Consider the following 18,804-nt stretch of genomic DNA (forward strand, 5'->3'; position numbering starts at 1 on the left):
GCATGGGGCTGGTTGGGAGGAGGACAGAGAAGGGGGCAGGAGGAGGAACAGAGGGGCAGGAGGACATTCAGGGGAGTAGGTAAGCAGGGGACACAAGGGTAGCTAGGGGAGCTGGCAGGGGAGGGTTGCTGACACGGAGTAAGAGGACAGGGGCAGGCAGAGTGATGGGGATACGGGCACGGGAGGCCGGGCCCGGCCGTGCACGCAGGAGGGCAGGGCAGGGCAGCACGCACGGCGGTACCTTCTGCTGCCGGCGGGCCATGTCGGTGGGCTGCTTGGCATTGAAGGGGTAGGCGATGCAGCGCATGACGAAGACGTAGAGCTGCAGCTTCCTCTTCCTCTCCTCCTCCTCCCGCTGCAGCCGCTCCAGCTCGTCCTTCTCCTTCTCGCTGGCCACCGAGGGGCTGGGGCTGGCGGGCCGCGCCGCACCACTGCTGCGCCCCACGGGTTGCAGCCCCCCGCCGCTCCCACCGCCCGCACCGCCGCCGCTGCCCGGGCCCTCGCAGGGGCGGCTGGGCGAGAGCCGCGCCGCGGCGGGCGCCAGCGGCTCCTTCCCGCTCTCCTCCTCCACCAGCTCCTCCGACTCCTCCTCGCTGGACGACGGGTCCAGCATCGCGGCGGCGGCGGCGGCGGCGGCGAGGCTCGGCCGGGCCGGCTCTGGGCTGCGCTGGCTCCGCTCGGCGCGGCTCTGCCCGGCTCCGGCTCCGCTCGCCGCCGCGCCTCAGCGCGCCCCCGCGCCGCCCCGCCCTCGCCTCGCCCCGCCCCGCGCGCGCGGGCGCTGTCCGCGGTGCTGCACGGCGCGGGGCGAGGCGAGGCAGAGCGAGCGCGGGAGGGCGGCCCCGCCGCGCATGTCCGCTGCGGGACCGGGAGCGCGGCCGCGGCGGCAACGAGGGAGTCCCGGGGGTGCGCCCGGAAGGGCCCCGCTCTGCCCTCGGGGTGCCCGGGCCCCACAGGGCAGCGCTGTGCCCCCCGTGGCACCCAGCCCCGTGCAGGCATCGCCCCCTCCTCCGTGTCCCCGCAGGCGCCGCTGTGCTTTTGGTACCCCCGCATCTCCACACAGACGCCGCCGCGCCCTTGGTGTCCTCAGGCTCCACGCAGATGCTGCTACGTTGTCAGGGTCACCACAGCCCCATGCGGACACTACCGTGCTCTTGGTGTCCCTTCAGATGTCACCGTGTCCTTGGTGTCCCCACATCGCCACACAGACACCGCTGCGCTGCCGGTGTGCCCCCGCACAACACGGACACTGCTGTGTTCTTGGTGTTCCCACAGACATCTTTGTGTCCTTAGTGTCTCCATTCCCCCGCTCAGACACCAATGTGTTCTCGGTGTCTCTACTGCCCCATGCAGACACTGCCTTGCTGTTGGTGTCCCCACTTACGCTGTTGTGTTCTTGGTTGTCCCCACGGCCCCATTCAATCATCACCATGTTCTCAGGGTCCCCACCAGACCACCATACCCTCACAGTCGCAGGAGCCACACGGATCCCTACAGACCTGAGGCTCTCAGCAAGCTTGATTTCCACCAAGCAGCTCTTGCACCTCAACACAGCTGAAAATCTTAACTGAGAAGTGATACTGCTGATGAATATTTCACCTGAGTCACTAATTATTACACGTGTAATGGTATCGTGGAGTTCTGCTTTGAAGATTACCTGGAGCAACCTGAGGACTTCAGAGTGGCTCTGAAGGATGAACCAGTGAAGGCATCATGCGTGCTCAATATTTCAATTTTCGGTGGTTCTCAGATGTGATTGATACTCGGTTTGCCTCTATTGGTGGTGGGTGGGTGGGTGTTTTCAATGGTTGTTTGTTCCTGATCAGTTAGCAGCGTTTCTTTTGTGAATTTCAAAATACCTGCCACCCCTTATACGTGTTAATAAATATTTGCTTCACTTTGGGGGAGAATCGGGAAGCATCGACTGCTGGTGACGGGGCTGGGAGATTAACTCACAGGAGGGGAGCTGAGTGCTGCTGCTGCAGACCATGCGCTTTGGGATTTTCCCATCAGCTGGGCTTTCTGAGCTCCTTCCCTACTTCTATTTAAAAGCTTAGTGTAGCAGTTGAATCTGGAAAAGCTTCAGGGCCCTGTGGCTCTACACACCACAGTGTGTTCTGCCTGTGGTTCGGGAGGTCCTGAGGATGATGAGCTGTCCACAGGGAAGAGCAGTTGTCAAGTTCCTGCAGGCAAAGTTTTCCCTCCTCATCAGGAATCCTGTTTGCCAAAGCTGGGGTTCAGAGCCTCATACCCCTGGCATTGCATGGGGACATCTATGGCTTGGTCTTCTTGAGACCATCCTACCCAGGATGTCAGGGTGAGTTCTGTAAGGCACAACCACTGTCCTTTGCACAGCCCTGAGCCCTCTTCCCCTGCAAGGATGCAAGCTGCAGGGGAGCCCTGGACCCTACTGGTCCAGGTACGAATGGGCTCCTACAAGTGCCATGCGCTGACAAGCACCAGTGCCAGGCAAACACAGCTCCAGCCCTGTTTCACCTTCACACCCTTCTTGTTTGCATCACCCATTGGCATCTCCTGGAAAGCAACGGTGCCTTTTCTGCAGCAGCACAGTCAGCAAGTCAAATAAATACTGCACATCAGGCTGGTGATGTCTAAAGCTGGAACAGGCACACAGCTTTCTCTGCCTGGCTACTGCTTTCCTCTGAGACTACCTTCAGAGATGGTCCTGTATTGCCCAGTTTCTCAGGAGCTGCTGTTAGTACTGTCAATCCAACCCATGGGCTGACGAAAGCTGGCAAAAGCCACCCCAGTATTGTATTGGACAACCTGCAGCCGGCATCTGGGGATAAACAGTGTGAACTGAGTGCAGAGTGCTGGTCCTGGTGGGCAGTTTGCTGTGCAAGCAGCAGTGCTAGCTGCAGGGCAGGATGGCCACGATGGCTGGCACACAGGGCATTTTCCTGCATCTTCCTGCATCTGCATCTTCCCGCATCTGCATCTTCCCATCAGTCTGGGAAAGGAAAGGACACAAGGTGTGGTGTTGGGATACAGAGGTGGATCCAAGCTGAGGTTAACAATAACTTCTTCAGCCCCTCTCAGCCTTCCTTAATATCATTTCACTTCATGCCTATTTATTATTTGCCCAAGCAAACGCATAAAAGTACTAATATATCTTTGCTGTGATGCAACTTCCTCGCCCAAGGGGCATGTCATGTAGTTGTGCTGCCAGTCCCATGCAACGGGGACAGGTCATGCAGCATCTCGTAGGGCCATCTTGCCAGGCACACGGCCCCTAACGTGCTAACACAAGGATGACTTTCACAAGGCTGATGGGAACATCTCAAAGATCCGTTCCTAAGCAAAGTTTTCTTGTTTTGTTAAAGTCCCTTTTGAGTTTGTTAAAATTTATGCCTTTTTCATATTATCCATCAGAAAAACTCATTGCTCTGAGTCCAGCCATGCCAGCTGTGAAGGCATTAAACATAGAATCCATTACACCCATGCCTATAATGATGTTATCTACAGGTAATCCCACAACAGAGAAGCCTTTGTTTAGGGGGTTTTCAAGAAACAAATGCCATTTATTGTACTGGAGAATGGAGAAATTTCTCTCTGTGACGTGAGGATGCAGGTCTCTCCCTTGTAGATGTTTGAAAGCTGCAGCTCTCCATCTTCCCTATCCCAGGCATGACACAATAAAACTCTCTAAGATGATCACACCATTTTTAATGAAAGGTTTTCTTTCTGTGGTTTTCTGAGCTGTTTAGGTAGCTCTGCAGAGGTGGATTTGCTACAGGAAAGCAGCTGGGGATGACAGAAGCAACTTTTGCTGGTAGGAACATCACAGACAACTCGTATCTATCTATAGAGACAGATTGATTTTTCTGACAGATTGTCAGAATAGATTTCTTAAATTAATTGATGCAAAATAGATATATGCAACCACCCAAAAAATGTGTTCTACTTTAGGAGCTCTCAGAATTATATTTATCCATTAGTGGGTGAGATTCTGCTCACTGGAGAACTTTGAAACTGGATATTCTTGAAAGGGCCTGACTAGACATCCAGGCATGGATTGATCAATCCAGCATCTGGAAGTGCTGCTGGTCCAGAGAACTGGGGACACATTGCCCTCGTTAAAAGTGATCCACAGTTTCTCTTTCCTTCATTCACACAGCCCTGTTTTCCCAGTGCTTATGTCTGATCGAGTGGTCACAACATTAATTCTTCTTCCTGAATAAAGGAGAGAACAAAGCCAAAAAGTCTCAGGCCTCTTGCTTTTTGTTTCCAAATGCCATTTTTGTCCTGATAGGTCTATCCCACTCCCTCTAAAACATCTCCCACGTAGAGTTGTTTGCATTCTACTGCAAAGCAGCTCTGTTAGAGCATCTCCAGCTGCAGGAAAGATCCCTCTGACAACACCAAGAGGAGCACGATTTTCAGTGTTAGCCTAGCTACACTGGTCTTTGTGGTGCTTTTTGGAGGAGCTGAGGGCTTCCATGGTGTTGAAACATCTCAAGGAATACTGCCCTGTTAAAAACATGAATGGCATGCAAACCCTGAATCTAGAAGGATGATCCTTCTAGATCATGCCACCGGCACGACTGCCCAGCCTTGTGCAGGAAGAGAAGCAGCATGAGTAGAGCCCTCATGAACATTATGTGTGTGTAACTTTCAGTGGTAATATTTCCATGGCAGGGAATTGTGCAATTACCCATCACGGGTGGGTAAATGTAGGCAAATGAGAGCATTAGCTAAGTGGTTTTTGATATTATATTGGTGTATATAGTTGTTCGCTCTGGATACTAACACAAAGGCTCTTTGGGTTAAAAAGATGTGTAATGTTGGGAAGTTTGTTTTCAAGACACAACATAACTGCAAAACCCATGGTCCTTTTTAGCTTATCACTTTAGAGCAGGCTCCATGAGGTTTCACAATATCTGCCCCTACCTATTTGTTCCCATCAGGAATTAATTGCTTCTTCTAAAACACTTTCCAGAACAATTACCTAATGAGACACAAGGTGCCTGCATTGCCAGCTCTCTTGTGGCTTCCAGTAAGAGGCAATGCACACCGTGTGGGAATACTCGACCTCTGTGCCTGCTCCTGTTTGCACGACAAACAAGGAGCAGCAAATACACGCACAGCCGGCAAAGCCTGCACCATCCCTGCAGACAGTGTAAGGCTTCTCCTGGCTGGAGCCACTGCAGCTGCATAAAGCAGATCTCAAGTGGCCTCAGGTACTGGATGCAGTGTCGGTTTAAGAGTATTAAAAGTATTTGGTGAAGTGTTTCAGACTTGTTTCCATTTTGCACAGTGTCATTGGAAGAACCTCCTGATATTTGAAAAAATTACTGCTGTAGCATTCGTATCCCTCTCCATTTATTCCCATCAGATGGGGGAAATCAGCGTAGATAATGATTTGTGGAAATGACTGTAAAGAAAAGCAGAGCTGAAGCAGAGGCCCTGGCTTTGGAAAGAGAGTGCCTGCATACACGACACTGGGTGCTGCCTTTGCAAGCAGCCTGGCAGGACTCAGTGGTTTGGAAGAAACCCTCAGAAAGAGTAAACTCCATTTACTGCAACCATTTGGGAGAGCTTAACGGAATAGCTCCCACTGGGAAGCTCACATTTGCATGGAAACCAAACAAACCCTTGTTCTTTTTATTAATCCTGGTTAAAGGCCTAAACCAGAATGCTTATGAAAGCTGGAAGCAATTAGTGCCTTTGTAAATTCTATGTGCACGCATGGCAGTGGGTCACAAGAGCAGTCTAGAAGGGAAAACAGAGTAGAGCACATCTCTCGTGCTGTTCAGCCTCCACGAGATCCTTCGTGGCCATGGAAAATTGCTTGCACTGAACAACCATTTCTTCACCAAAAGGGTGCTTAGGCATTGGAACAGGCTGCCCAGGGAACTGGTGGAATCACCATCCCTCGAAGTGTTCACAGACTGTGTAGATGAGGCCCTTAGTGACAGGGTTTAGTGGTGGACTTGGAAGTCTTGGGGTAATGGTTGGCCCTGAAGATCTTAAAGGTCTTTTCCAACCCATCTGAGTCTATGATTCTATGAAGTTTGGCAAGTGAGGTGAGCATGGAGGCTGCTGGTGCTGGGGCAATCACTGGTTCTCCTCACTGGTCACCTACTACACCCACTCGTGCCTAGCCCAGCCCAGATGGTGTTGATTGAATGATCCATAGTGACGACTTGCCTTATACTTGCAGTATGCTGGGGATGGACCTGAAAATGTTGGAGGGTTGTGCAGCTGTGATTCACTCTTGCTTTGAGACTGACTGCAGAGCATCTCCTGGTTTTGGGCGATGCAGAGGTGGGCATGGTGCAGCCTGGTGGCAGCCACCTGGGAATCACACACTGCCTGCTGGCAGCTGCTCTCAGTGTGGATAGAAGTGCAGCACCTGTGATCATTTGTTCTTCTGGCTGTTACTCACCGCAGCTCTGGCCCTTTGGCAATGTTCACACAGAACGTGAACGGAGAGTTTAAGTGTTTGCTCGGCTGTACCTCTCATTTTGGAAAAGCGCTTTTGCAATACAAGTCTGAATTTTGTACACTGACAGACGACAGAGGAAGGGGGAGATAAAAAGAGATAAAGTGAGTGGCAAAAAGTCTACTTTAAAATATCTTCCAGCTCATAAAAACGAGATAGTGCAGCAGCAACTGAAAGAGGAAGCAGAGGAGCTGCTGAGGGCCAGCCTGACATAGGCTGTGCAACAAGTAATGTGTGTTAATGGTACCTTCTCCTGAGGACTTGCTATGATGTGCTTGGACACGCACTGTGAGGGGCCGGACAGTTTGCACCTTGCAGCTAGGCAGATTGAAGAGCAGCAGTTATGACAACGGATAACAGGATATGTGAGTGGGCAGGTTCAAGCAGCACATCCTTTCTTTAGGCATGAATAGAGTCCGGCTGCAGAGTGGCACTGTGAAACGCTGACACTTTGCAATAACACTAAATTACAGAGGGGAAATAGAAATCCTGGTCTGTCCTTGGCTCCGTTTGTTTCACTGGCTTCTAAAACAACGCAGAAAATAATCCTTGTTTCTTGGTAACAGCATTATATAGATTGCTGTATCTTCCAAACGGAATGGCTTAAAGTGGTGCTCTTTTCACCCCTTCACGCACGCTCAGCTAATATTTACAGTGGGACCCTGGCTGCATCAGGAGTGCACCAGGAGCAAAGCCAGGGCCAGTGAGAGCTGCTGGCCTCTTTAATCCCTCGGCATTAGGGAAGTGTGAGTTGGGGAAAGGAGGCACTGCAGGAGATCCAGCCACTGAGCTGTGGATGGTGCAGGAGCCAGGGTGCCACTGCTGCAGCTCAGCAGTTCTATCACCAGTTCTACACCATTCGCTCAGCCTCCTCCCTGCCCTGCACACAGAGTATTTACAACACAGGGCTCCCTGAATTACAGCCCGAGCAAGAAAGTTTTCCTTTCTCCAGCAAAATGCCACCTCAGAGGGCAGCCTCCAGTTGGATGAGGGTCAGTCTGTTCTCCATGGTGGGATGGGTTATTTGTGTCCTGCTTGGTGAACACGTCCACTGGGAAACCTGGGCTTGCAATGAGGTCACCTCCTAATCTGTTTCTGGGTAATGTGCTTGAAGATGCTCCAGGAAAGCATTTCAGTCCCTTAGAAAGGTCTGTAGAGCCAACATTATCCCTCGCCTCTCCTTTCCTTGCAGGTGCCAGGTGCTGCTCTCCAGACCTGATTAGCATCTGTGGGGAAATGAGAGCTCCCACAGCAGCCAGGCTCCAGTCTCAGAAATAGCCATGTGTGCTGAGGTAGGAGGGCTTATTCCACCCTGTAACTGGATTTAGACATGCCACAGCTGCGTGTGGGGTGTTGGTGGCTGGGTTTGAGACAGAAGTGGCCTCTGGAGGCAATGCTGCTGCTCCCCATCCCTCTGCCTCCACAATCCTGCAGGAAGGAGGCAGGCAGCACACCGGCTTTGGTGCCTCCTGTGCCTTGAGGCTGATGCTGATCAACCTGATGTGCTCCTCCCAGGCACCTGCTATTGCTCCAAGGCATTGAGAGAGCAAATGCTGCAGGGAGAGAAGGGGTGATGTATGATGAAAGGCACCTCAGGGCAGGGGCAGAGGAGGAAAGGTTGAATCACCTCCTTTGATAACACAAGGCAGGAGGTGGAGAGATTTAACCACAGCGGGGAACATACCGCATGCCCTGGGCCCTCTGCCCTACTGCTCTCCTCCCCTGCTTGCTGTCGGGGATGCTCTTGGCCCTGATGCTGGCTCCAGTCTTTGCAGCCTCATGCTGGGGTTTATTATGCCAGGTGTTAAAATCAGCAACATGGAATTAGCCAGACCCAGCATGCCCTGGAAGAGGGCGGATTCCATGTCTGTGGCTACTCGGCAGAGTCCACAAACGAGCTGTTTATCTCCATGTTCTGGCCAGGCTGGCAGCATCGCTTCCGTGTCAGGGTCAGCACCGAAATCCTTTTCCAAACACTGCTGAGAGGATTGTGGCAATATTTTGCTGCCCAATCAGCGCTGGCTCCCAGCTTTCGAGGCGTCTATAATTGAAAATGACTGAGGCTTATTGCAGATAGGAGGACCACGGGAAATTTATCAAATGCACTCTACTCTGCTAGCCCAGAGCCTGGAAATAATTGCAGCTGATCTATTCCAGGATGCTCAGGGCTCCTACAAAACCTGGGCTGGATCGCTGCTGCCATTCAGCACCTGATTGCCACCCCTGGGGTCACTGCGAGTCAATGTGCATCTGTTTACTTATTTTTAACATTCTCAGGGTAGTTTTTCAACTGGTCCTTCCATTTCAGGAAAGCACTCGGAGAAGGCAACAATCGATTGGTAGCAATTATGTCCTGGCTGAGTGATTGCTTCTCTGAATGTACAGTACTCCTACTGCTAAGGAAATAACTCCTAATCTCTACTGAGCTTTGAAGTTTTGTTCATTCTGTTTTTACTGGTCTTCAACAGACCACTGCAAACTCCCAGCCAGTGCTTTTGTCACGGTCATTATGAACCCTTGAATTTCCCTTTGTATGAGCCACTTCCCCGGCTTTACAAAAGTGATGAGGTGGGATTCCTCTGGGGCCATAAGTCTCACCTCTTATTAAACAACCCAATCATCATGAATGCCTCAGAGTCGCCACTGTAAAGTAAATGCATGATCAGTACTGCAAAATCCGTGTGAATTAATATGTAATATCAGTAAGTAGGACACTTGAGTAGTATTTTAGGCGCAGAATAAATATTTAATAATTTCTGTTCCAAATTTAGTGTGAACGTGATTTAAATGCACAGGATGCTCCCTGCTTACATATCAACAATTTGACACAAATACCAGCCGGCTCTTTGCGCGCTTCCCAGCGGCACGGCTTGGTGGGGAGCATCCTCACTGGTGGCATGGAAGTGGCTTGCAGCACTTTGGAATTCCTCTGCTATTAATTCACAAAAGACTGGCTTATATTTGGCAAGCAGACTTGATACTGCTCGTAAGGACTTCGTTGTTGCCATCAGATAGGATGCAAATAACATCCAGCACATTGCATGTCCCATGCAGAAACGTGGCCGGGTGGTAAAGTTTTAGGCTCCTACAAATTCAAAGAGGTGGAAAGTTGCTTTTAACCACTCCCTTGCCAAGTTTGATGGAAAAAGAAAGGCTTCAGCTGGACCAAACACAAAACGAAACCCAGACTCATACCTTTCACCTTGAATCACCTAGATACTCCAGTGTCTCAGCTACACACACGTTATTATGGATGAGTTAGTTAGAAGTGCATCCTAGGGCACTACAATGTAAATCTGAAGAAGCCCATGATATGGTTTCACTGGTGGGGGCTGCTGCGTTCAGGGGGGCTTGGAAAAGTCAGTAAAGAGCAAAGCTTGACTTTTTCCTCTCCATTTGCTCTCCAGAGCCCTGGGATCCAGTTGATGCCCACAGACACAGTCCTGCTGTCACCTCACCCTCTCCATTTGCTCTCCAGAGCCCTGGGATCCAGTTGATGCCCACAGACACAGTTCTGCTGTCACCTCACCCTCTCCATTATGTGCTCAGCCTTCCCAGGCAAGGCAAACAGGGATGCTCTGCCTTACAAAGTATCCCTTTGCAACCACCTGCCCTGAGTCAGGGATGTGCTCAGCCCAGTGAGATGGAGCTGATCCAGGCTCATGCAGAAATATAGCCAAGTACAGCCTTGGTAAATTATAGACTGATAAAGCTCCTAAAGTGTGCACAGAGAAAGCAATTTTCCTGAGCAGCGAGAGGTCTGGGTCTGTACTGCCTTGTGTGTCAGCTGTGCTCACGCTGCACATTTTACAAGCTGGTAAAGCAACTGCTGGGTGAATTTGTCCCTTAAAAGCATATTAATGCAGGGAAATTTGCCACTTTACACCATGCAAACCTCCTCACGCAGTTTGGTGACACTTTCAGTCTTTAATTTACTGTTGGAAAAGGTGCTGAGCTGCACAGATTTCAGCCTTTAAGTAATTTGACATCTCTGTACAGGATATCACAGCAGCAGCAGCAGAACAGGAAGGTTTGATGTAGGTTTTGAAAGCATAGGTTTGGATCTCTTCCAAGTGTTTGTGCAGCATTCACATCCCCTATTACTCCCCAAGTATTTTTGTTGTGAGCAGTATCTTTGAGGTTAGATGCAAAGATTTCTCCTTCACTAAGAAGCTTGATCCTGCACTGATATTAAGCTCTGTGTATATATACATACAAATAAATACTTCTACCTGTAAGTGGTGTTTTAGAGGATGATAATAGCAGTAGAATTGCTATGGAACTGCCTCAGCCTATTACTTACATAGATCATGTTCTTTGTAATGATGCTAGGACACTACTAATTTTAAATAAATTATGAGAATGGTCAGAAGAATGGTCAGATCACTGAACAAAAGTAATTCTCCTGCATCCTGGTTTCTGTGATTCACAGGAACATCTTACTGCTGTGGTCTTGGGCAGTGCTCTGAACACTGAAGAGATATCACAGAGAAGCAGAAACAATCCTGTTTAACAGCAAATCAAGCTGCAACAGGTAGTCAGTGTCATAGGACGGAATTTATCACATTGCAGGCTTGTTTCTACCACCACCCTCAGCCAGGGTAGAAGCTCATCTTACAGAAAAGTTCTATTTCAGCAGGTGCTTTGCAGCAGCTGGTGCCTGATCCCAGCAAAGCCCTGGTATGGAACAGGGACAGCCACTCTGGTCCCACAGGGCTGATGCATCTCTCCCCATCTGGTGTTGCCTTGAGGTCTGCACATGCCCTGGCTACAAGGGCATCCCAGCTTATAGCCACACTAGTGCTGGGGTTGCAGGGCATATACCAGTCTTGGTGGAAGTTTCTCCACCTCCTCACACTCTGTGCATCAATCAATCAGATGTCTTTAGGACAAGTCCTAAACTTCAGCAGTTTTGCAGAGCCAGGCTTGGTTTCTCCATCAGGATTATGCTATTTCCTCTAAACAGCAGGTTTTGAAGAGCAGGGCAGAAGCACTGTTTGAACACTCACTTTATTGGCCTCACTGGAGTAATCTCTGGCAAGCTGATTTACTGAAGCCGTTTTACTGTGTGTAGAGCTTATGCCTTATGCCTCCCTGGCAGGTCTTTGGGCTGCACGGGCAAAAGAAAACAGCTCCAGTCAGGCCAATGGCGTTACAGTGTGATGGGGGGAGTAAGAATGAACAAAGAAAGTGGTCCCCAGATGGGCTGAGAGTGAGGTGGGGAGACACCAGGCTGCACAGGAAAGCCTGGCTCTGTCAGAGCCACCAGGACTGATCCTAGCTGGGGAGTTCATCTCCTTCAGAGCTCCTCAAGTGACCTGATTGCTTGTGATCTTGGGCACTGTGTTGTCCATGCACAGCACTCTGTGTGCTCAGTGCTGCCTGTGCACTATGCCATACATGCACCATGTTTTATGTGCACCATGTTGTATGTGCTCTGTGTTGTATATGCATGGTACTGTATGCACACTGAACTGTATGTGCCCTGTGTTGCATGCTGCATAGGCACTGGGTTGTGCACACACCATGTTGTACATGTGCTGTGCTGCCTGTGCCATGTCTACTACATGCATAGCAGCCCCTGTTTGATGCCCAGCCACAGTATTTGTGGAAGCAGAGCTGGCAAAAGCACAATGTGAAAACCACAAGCAACAGCTCATGCTAATGAGGATCAGCCATAGGAGGATCAGCACCATGACTGAGGGCAGGACAATGTTTTACAATGAGTAGATGGACATAGAAATAACTAGGAAGCCAAATAACTTCAGTGACATTTGCAAGGAGAATGAAAGAGTTTGCTCCCTGGACTGATCCAAATTTCCAAGCACATCTCCAGATGGGACAACAGCCAAAATACTCCCTCCAGGGAGGCCAGAAATGGCAGAGCGGGGAAGCAAAACAGCATTGCTCACTACATTTCAAGCAGCTGGAAAAAGGCTAATATAAGTTAAACCCTACAGCTTAAAGTGCAGCGGGAGGTGAGGAGCTCTTCACTGGGAATAACCACAACTGGAAAAAACTGCCAGCAGACTCCCCAGTCACTGCAGGAGCCAAGCATTGGTATCGCCACGCAGGCAAGCTGTCCCTTGAGCAGGCTTTGTGCTGTGCCTCTCCCTGCAGAATCCCACTGCGATTCCATGCCTGTGAGTGCACAAATGTGTCCTCCACCACAGACAGTAAGGATGAGTTCCAGAGGGCTGCTCCACCATTACGCAGGAGGTGAGGGCTTGTACATACCCCTAAGTGATCAGATGATCAGAGGCAGGTAGGCAAGGACACCTCCCTGCATAATGGGAGGAAGATGCCCAGCCTTCTCTGCCCTGCGATGACACTGCCTAAGCAGAAATCAAAGGATACAATCAAAGCTTTTTTGGCCACAAGTGATGAGAACAGATTTTGAGGTTGACTGCAGCCTCCCAGCCTGAATCTGATCCTGTAATTCCTGACTGAACATGCCTCAGATCAGGATCCCTGATGCACAGCCCTGCAGTGGGGGTGAAGCTGGAGTATCGACACAGCCTCTTAAATACTGTCTTTATTAAACATCATTTGCCATCTTTTCAGCCTTTTGTCTGGGTTCAGCTCCCATTTTATTGACCCATTTTCTGCTAAGTGACAGCGTCATGTACTCCCCCTGAACAGACTCATGTCAAGGCTCTGGTTAAGTCACTTCTTAAGAGGCAATAAATTAGACTGAAGTACCAAAGATGCTAAGCTCAGGATTGTTCTTGATTGCTCGTCTGGTTTCCTTGCACTGTTTTATGGAAAGCTCTATAGCACTGCAGGTACACCTTTCTTTCATATTATGTTTCCTACATAGGAGATAGCAGCCTTCTCTGCCTAAAAACATATAAACCAATAAAAGTATCATGTTTATTTCTAGCCTTCCTAATGCTCTTCATCTCTTAAAAGTCTTACAGTTGTAGACAAGTTAGAGAAAGAAAGCTCTCGGAGGGCTACTTACCTTAATGATGGCTGCCCTTTTTGCCTCTGAAATAGAAAGTGGATGAGTAGGTAGATATTGCGGCAGTTTATCAAGCCCTCTGAGAGCATATGTCACAGCATCCGTAAGCCTTTTGCTACCTAATTTCCCATGGTAATCCATGGTCCCCTCAGCAGATCACTGTCCCTGTAGCCAGGGAGGGCAGGGAGAAGCGGGCTGGGGAGCCCTTCCCAAGCTCACTGCCACATGGAGTCTGAATCTTGAGAGAGGGCTCCAAAACTCCACCATGCTCAGCATCTATTAAGGGGCATTCAGAGAGCATTTATAGAGGAGCAAATTCATTATTTACTGTTTCAAATGCTCATGTAATACCTTCGGGGTGTTGCACAGGGGATGTGCAGACTGTGTGAGGAGATGGGGAGAGCATTTCAATGCTGACACCGTTTCCCTCACAGGGAACTGCGATACATTCCCTACAGTGCTGATATTTGCAGTCTTTGCTAGTTTATTTTCTACCCAGCATACAAATCTTCATGTACTCCACTCTGAGAGCTTCTCCCATTTCTGCTTTGCTCTGGTCAAAGAGCAGTGCTGGGACTTTTTTCTTGTCATTTGTCTATTTTTGCCTGCCTTTTCTTACGTGTTCTCTTCTTGCCCATAAATCCCCTTACATGCAGCTGGCTGCGTCTCAGCTGCTCAGGACTGAATGCAGGTTGGTGTTTGAAATGGCAGCTTGGAACCGACCAGTCATGGGAACAGCTGAGACCACAAGCAATCCTGAGACCACAGGGAAAAAAGAAGGCAATTGCTGCTGCCTGGGGTTTACAGGTACCACAGGGGCCTTGGCAAACCACTCTTTTCATACAGACACATACATCCCATCTGTAAAAGTAACCAGGGGATGAAGTAATCAAGGAATGATCCAGCCTCTGAAAATACAAATGCAACATATATTTTTTACAGATCTGGCAATACTCCTCATTTTTTTTTGCCTTTAAACAGAAATCCAAGCACTTCTCTATATTAATAATAAAGAATTTCTTGATTGCAGTCCATTAGAGGCTTCATTGGTGTTCTTGGTGCAGAAAAGCTTTGGGTAATTAACTTACAAAAATCTGGTACTAAAAAGGGTGTATATTAGATAGAAGTTTAATAATGCTGCACAGAAAAATGAATCTTCCCTTAATGATATACTGAATTTGTCCAACAGTTTTAAAGCATTTCGAAACCTAATTTAATCTGATGAGGATGAATATGAGTAAACAAAACATGAAATCTAGCAAGCAGCTGCCAGTCATACGAACACCCTGTCCCAGTAGCTTCGTGTCCTTCTCATTTCACTGGTTTCAGCAGAGCTTTCTGATGGGTTGCACAGAGTCAGTGTCACACTTCCTGTGTGATGCTGGGGCAGGAGAAGGCAGGACCACTGAAGCACTCACCTTTTCTATCCTTTAATTTCCACCTTATTCTATGACACTATGATATCTGAAGTTATACATTTGAATGCTTGGTAGCTAATATACTGTGTTGTAAACTTTAATATCTCCTGAAGGCAGATATTACAGCCTGTGGCCTGTTCTGAGGCAATAAAGCAGAGCAGAAGAAATTCTCAAGCTCTGTTGTTTCCCTGTCTCCAGCCCACGTGGCCACGATGTTAAAACTGCTGTGATGCTGATCACAGCACAAAGGCTGTTTCAGTGCAGGGAAGCAATGGAGGAAGCAGGAGACTGAACTGCGAACAGGAGTCTGCAAAAGAGGAAAGAGTGGAAAGGCTGATGGGCCATGGCCATCCCATTAGCTCTGCTGCAAGCACCCTCTGAGCCTCCAAAACTGCTGGCTTCTTGCAAACAAGGACCATCTTCTGCAGTCACAGCATAACATGTACTTCCAGGCTACGGTCAATCTCCTTTTATGATAGGTAACTTAAATGTGTCCAATAGCTCCTGCCTCAGCAATCTTGATTTGTCTCCTTACCTATGAAAGGCCATTAATAGAGATGGAGGTGTTGATAATAACATCTCCAATGTCATGAAAGATTTACTGCATCCCAAAAGCCACCACATTTCACTCGCTTCTGCATTGTGCTAAGACACTTCATCTGACAAGACATCTCTTCTAACCACAGAGCACATCCTATATTGCATCCATAGCTTGAAGTGCCTAGGGAGAAATATCAATGGAAAAAGCTTTGTCAAACTGCAAGATACGATCCATTTATGTTTGACTTTTCCAGAGAATCTTTACATTTCTGGATTCAACCATGCTGGCATTCATTTCCACAGGAAATCTCCAATAAACCAGAGTATCTGATATTAATGTGATTGACCTACTGGCCCTGCTGAAGCTGCAGGCAAGTAAGTGTACATTTAATCAATTTTGCTGTGTATGTAGAGGTCATCGGTGTGAGTGGGCTCCTAGAGATGCTGTTCAGTTAATTCTTCTCTGTAGATTTTAGATCCCGATATCCTGAGAATGCAAAATGTCCAACAGATGTCTTGCTACAAGAGGCTGTTTCAAAGGACCTTGATGCTGCAGATGCACACAGTGCCATGTGTTTTGGAAATGTGGCTTTTTCCCTGCCCCTGGATACTGTGAGCATCCCTTCACCTGCCAGTCGGTCAGTGCAGAGAGCACACTCAACACTGCTGGCTGCAGAGTGAGATATGGTTGACCACATGAGAGGTTTTGGCGTAAAGAGAGAAGAGCAACATTGTGGAGAAGCTCAATGGTTGGGAAATTCATGGGCTGGCATACAAGATGAGGAAGATGCTTGTGAGGCCTTGTTTTAGTAGAATGCTTTTTTGTATTTAACACTTAAGGAAACTTAGCACAGACTCTGGTTGTGGTTTTTGCTTAATATGATAATTTCAATGTGAGAAATCAGAGTTGATCCTTGTGGAGTGACTGTACTTTACCTAATACCAGCCTGATCTGATGGCCAACTATGGATAGAAAAGGCCCAGCATGATCCTCCATTTGTTAATATGGCACCACTTTCTATGTCATTCAAACTGCAAGTTCCTAGGGACTGTTTTTATGTTTTGCATTTATACAGAGCATCACACAAAGCTATTACTAGAAAGTAATTACAACCTAGTGACATAAATTAGAGGAAAACTACTTACTTGGCTCCTGTGTGGAACAAGTAGTTATCAAAGTGGGTAGCAATGTCGTGGAAGACTAAAATTTCTCAGGGATATAATATGTTATATTATTATAATATTTCTCCATTTATTCATAACCTAATGTGGTTTTTTTTCTGGCAAAAAAATCAGACTGTGAAGCGTGAAAGAAATTAATGCAATTTGTTTTAAACGACCTGAGCAAACAGCAAAGAAAAGCATCTCCATCAGAGAGGAGGGTGCTGCCTGCATGGTTTGCTGGCCTTCATCTTCTGCTGAAGTCACCAGCAGGGAGTGTGACCAATACACAGCTATCCAGATGAGCAGAGGTTTTCACTGGGAGCTCATTGTTAGAGCAGTGCACAGAAAACCTGCAGTGCCTGTACGTGGGGAGGTGATTAAAAGGGGAGTTCCCTCAAGGCTGGCACAAGTGTTGGGTACAAGCCCCTAGAGTCTGGCTGAGACTCAAGAGGAGATGCAGCATCACGGAGAAGAGATACTCAGGACAACAGACGCCAGCCCTTGCAAACCCAGCCCCAGGTCTAGGTGGTCCAGGGAAGGCAGCAGCCCCAGGGCAGCCATCTGAATGCTGGCTGGGCTGCCAGGTTTCCTTGCTCATCTCACAAAGTTTTTAGTAGAGCCACCAGAGAGGTGAACACTCTTCCTGAGGGTAGACAACACGCCTCCAAATTGTCACCTAAATTAAGAGCTTCCTGTCAACCTTCCTTCCTCTTTCAAAATCCTACCACTAAGAGCATTGCATGGCTCTGACAGCAGCAGCTGGGCCAGACACGTCCTTAAAATTGGCCATAGGATGACCTCTAGTAATCTAGGTCTGTTACCTGAAGGCAGAAGCACAAACAACTGAGAATACATGCTGCCTGACCAGCAGAAAACGCTCATCAATTGAGAAGTTAGCCCCATGCAGAAAAGCCAAGGTGAGAAAGCCCTAGCCCAACGATCCCAGCAATGAGGAACTGCATTTTTGGAGCACCACCTTTAGAGCAATAGCTGCTTCTCCTGCGAGTGTACTTATTCTCCCAGCCCATCAAATGTATTCCTTTGACAGAGGAGTAGAAACTTGAGATGAAAGCATGAGAAAGTGTTTGGAGAGGGCTGTCAGAAAACAGGCATCTCTGTGTACCTGTCAGCACCCACTGGAGCTCTAGAGTTTATTTCAGCTAATGCAAAGACAAGTGGCATCCAACAGAGCAGTATTTGCTCTCAGGCAGAGAGGAATTAACTCCAGGACAGAGCTATAGCCATGCCTCCAGGAGGAAAAGCTCGAGTGTTCGTCATAACTCATGGAAAGCTGGAAAGAAACCTCAGCTGGTCACACATCCATTTGGGACATTGGAAAAGCCAGTTTTATAATGCAAAACACTTCTCTACCAGGGCAAACTGTGAAACAGAACCCAGAAATACCTCTGTAGGCTCCTGCAACCAAAGCCTCTGAAAGCCCCAGTCCCACTTCTGGCAAAGGATCCCCGAGTTGGTTACAGAAATCAAACATGTCACAGAGAAACAATGAAAGGAGCAATGTTTGCATCCACATAGAAAACCAACAGAAAAGGGTAAAGTTGCAATTAGTGTAATTTGGAAATTAGAAACTGGATAAATTAGATAAGGGGAAGAAAATAATACAAGAGACAGGCTGCAGCTCCAGAGAAAAGAGCAGTACGAAAAAGTCTTTAAAATATATTAGGGATGAAGCGAAGCCAAACAATGTCTTTGGACTGTGACCAAATTGAAATTATAGAAATGGCAATAATTATGCAGAAAGGCAAATGTTTTCAATGAACAAGTATTCCTGTTCTGAATGTGGGGAGAAAAACAGCCACAAATGATGCATTCCCATCAGATGATGATGATACAACAATTTGCATAACAGAAGTTCAGGGGGTAGCATGCAATTGTTACAAGAGCTAAGCATCTTCAAATCAGCAGTTGAAATGATTTGCATAGAAGTGCTTTGAAGAGAACTTACTGGGTTTTCTGGGTCTCTAATGCTGGTTTTGCAGAGCTCATAGAGTACAGGCAAAATTACAGCAGAAGGAAAGCTGCTATTTCAGGGGAAGTGGAATGACTGGGATATAGACAGGCCTGCTGAGCTTTGATCATGGGGAGATAATGCATCCCAGACAATGAGAAACAACTTCAGAGATTGAAAAAATAGGAAAGGATAATATCATTAATGCCCATCAATGGGGGCTGATAAGGAATAGATCTTCTAAAACTAGCTGGGGTTTTTTAAATGAGATTACAATTATGCTTAA

The 18,804-nt window shown here is 48.1% G+C and overlaps 1 protein-coding gene across 7 annotated transcripts in view; it reads right to left on the reverse strand.

The window, feature by feature from the left end:
* Positions 1–618, reverse strand: part of CADPS (calcium dependent secretion activator) — a 211,381-nt gene extending 210,763 nt beyond the window's left edge. For all 7 annotated transcript variants that reach the window (XM_057397353.1, XM_057397350.1, XM_057397349.1 and 4 more), the window contains exon 1: positions 242–618. In XM_057397353.1, coding sequence (XP_057253336.1) covers positions 242–613 — 372 coding nt within the window. In that variant the 5' untranslated portion in view covers positions 614–618. The remainder of the gene's footprint in view (positions 1–241) is intronic.
* Positions 619–18,804: the final 18,186 nt, after the last annotated feature.

The sequence above is a fragment of the Pezoporus wallicus genome, unplaced genomic scaffold, assembly GCF_028554395.1.
Source record: "Pezoporus wallicus isolate ANWC-B61680 ecotype Strahan unplaced genomic scaffold, APGP_CSIRO_Pwel_v1 contig_8714, whole genome shotgun sequence".
Classification (NCBI taxonomy): domain Eukaryota; kingdom Metazoa; phylum Chordata; class Aves; order Psittaciformes; family Psittacidae; genus Pezoporus; species Pezoporus wallicus.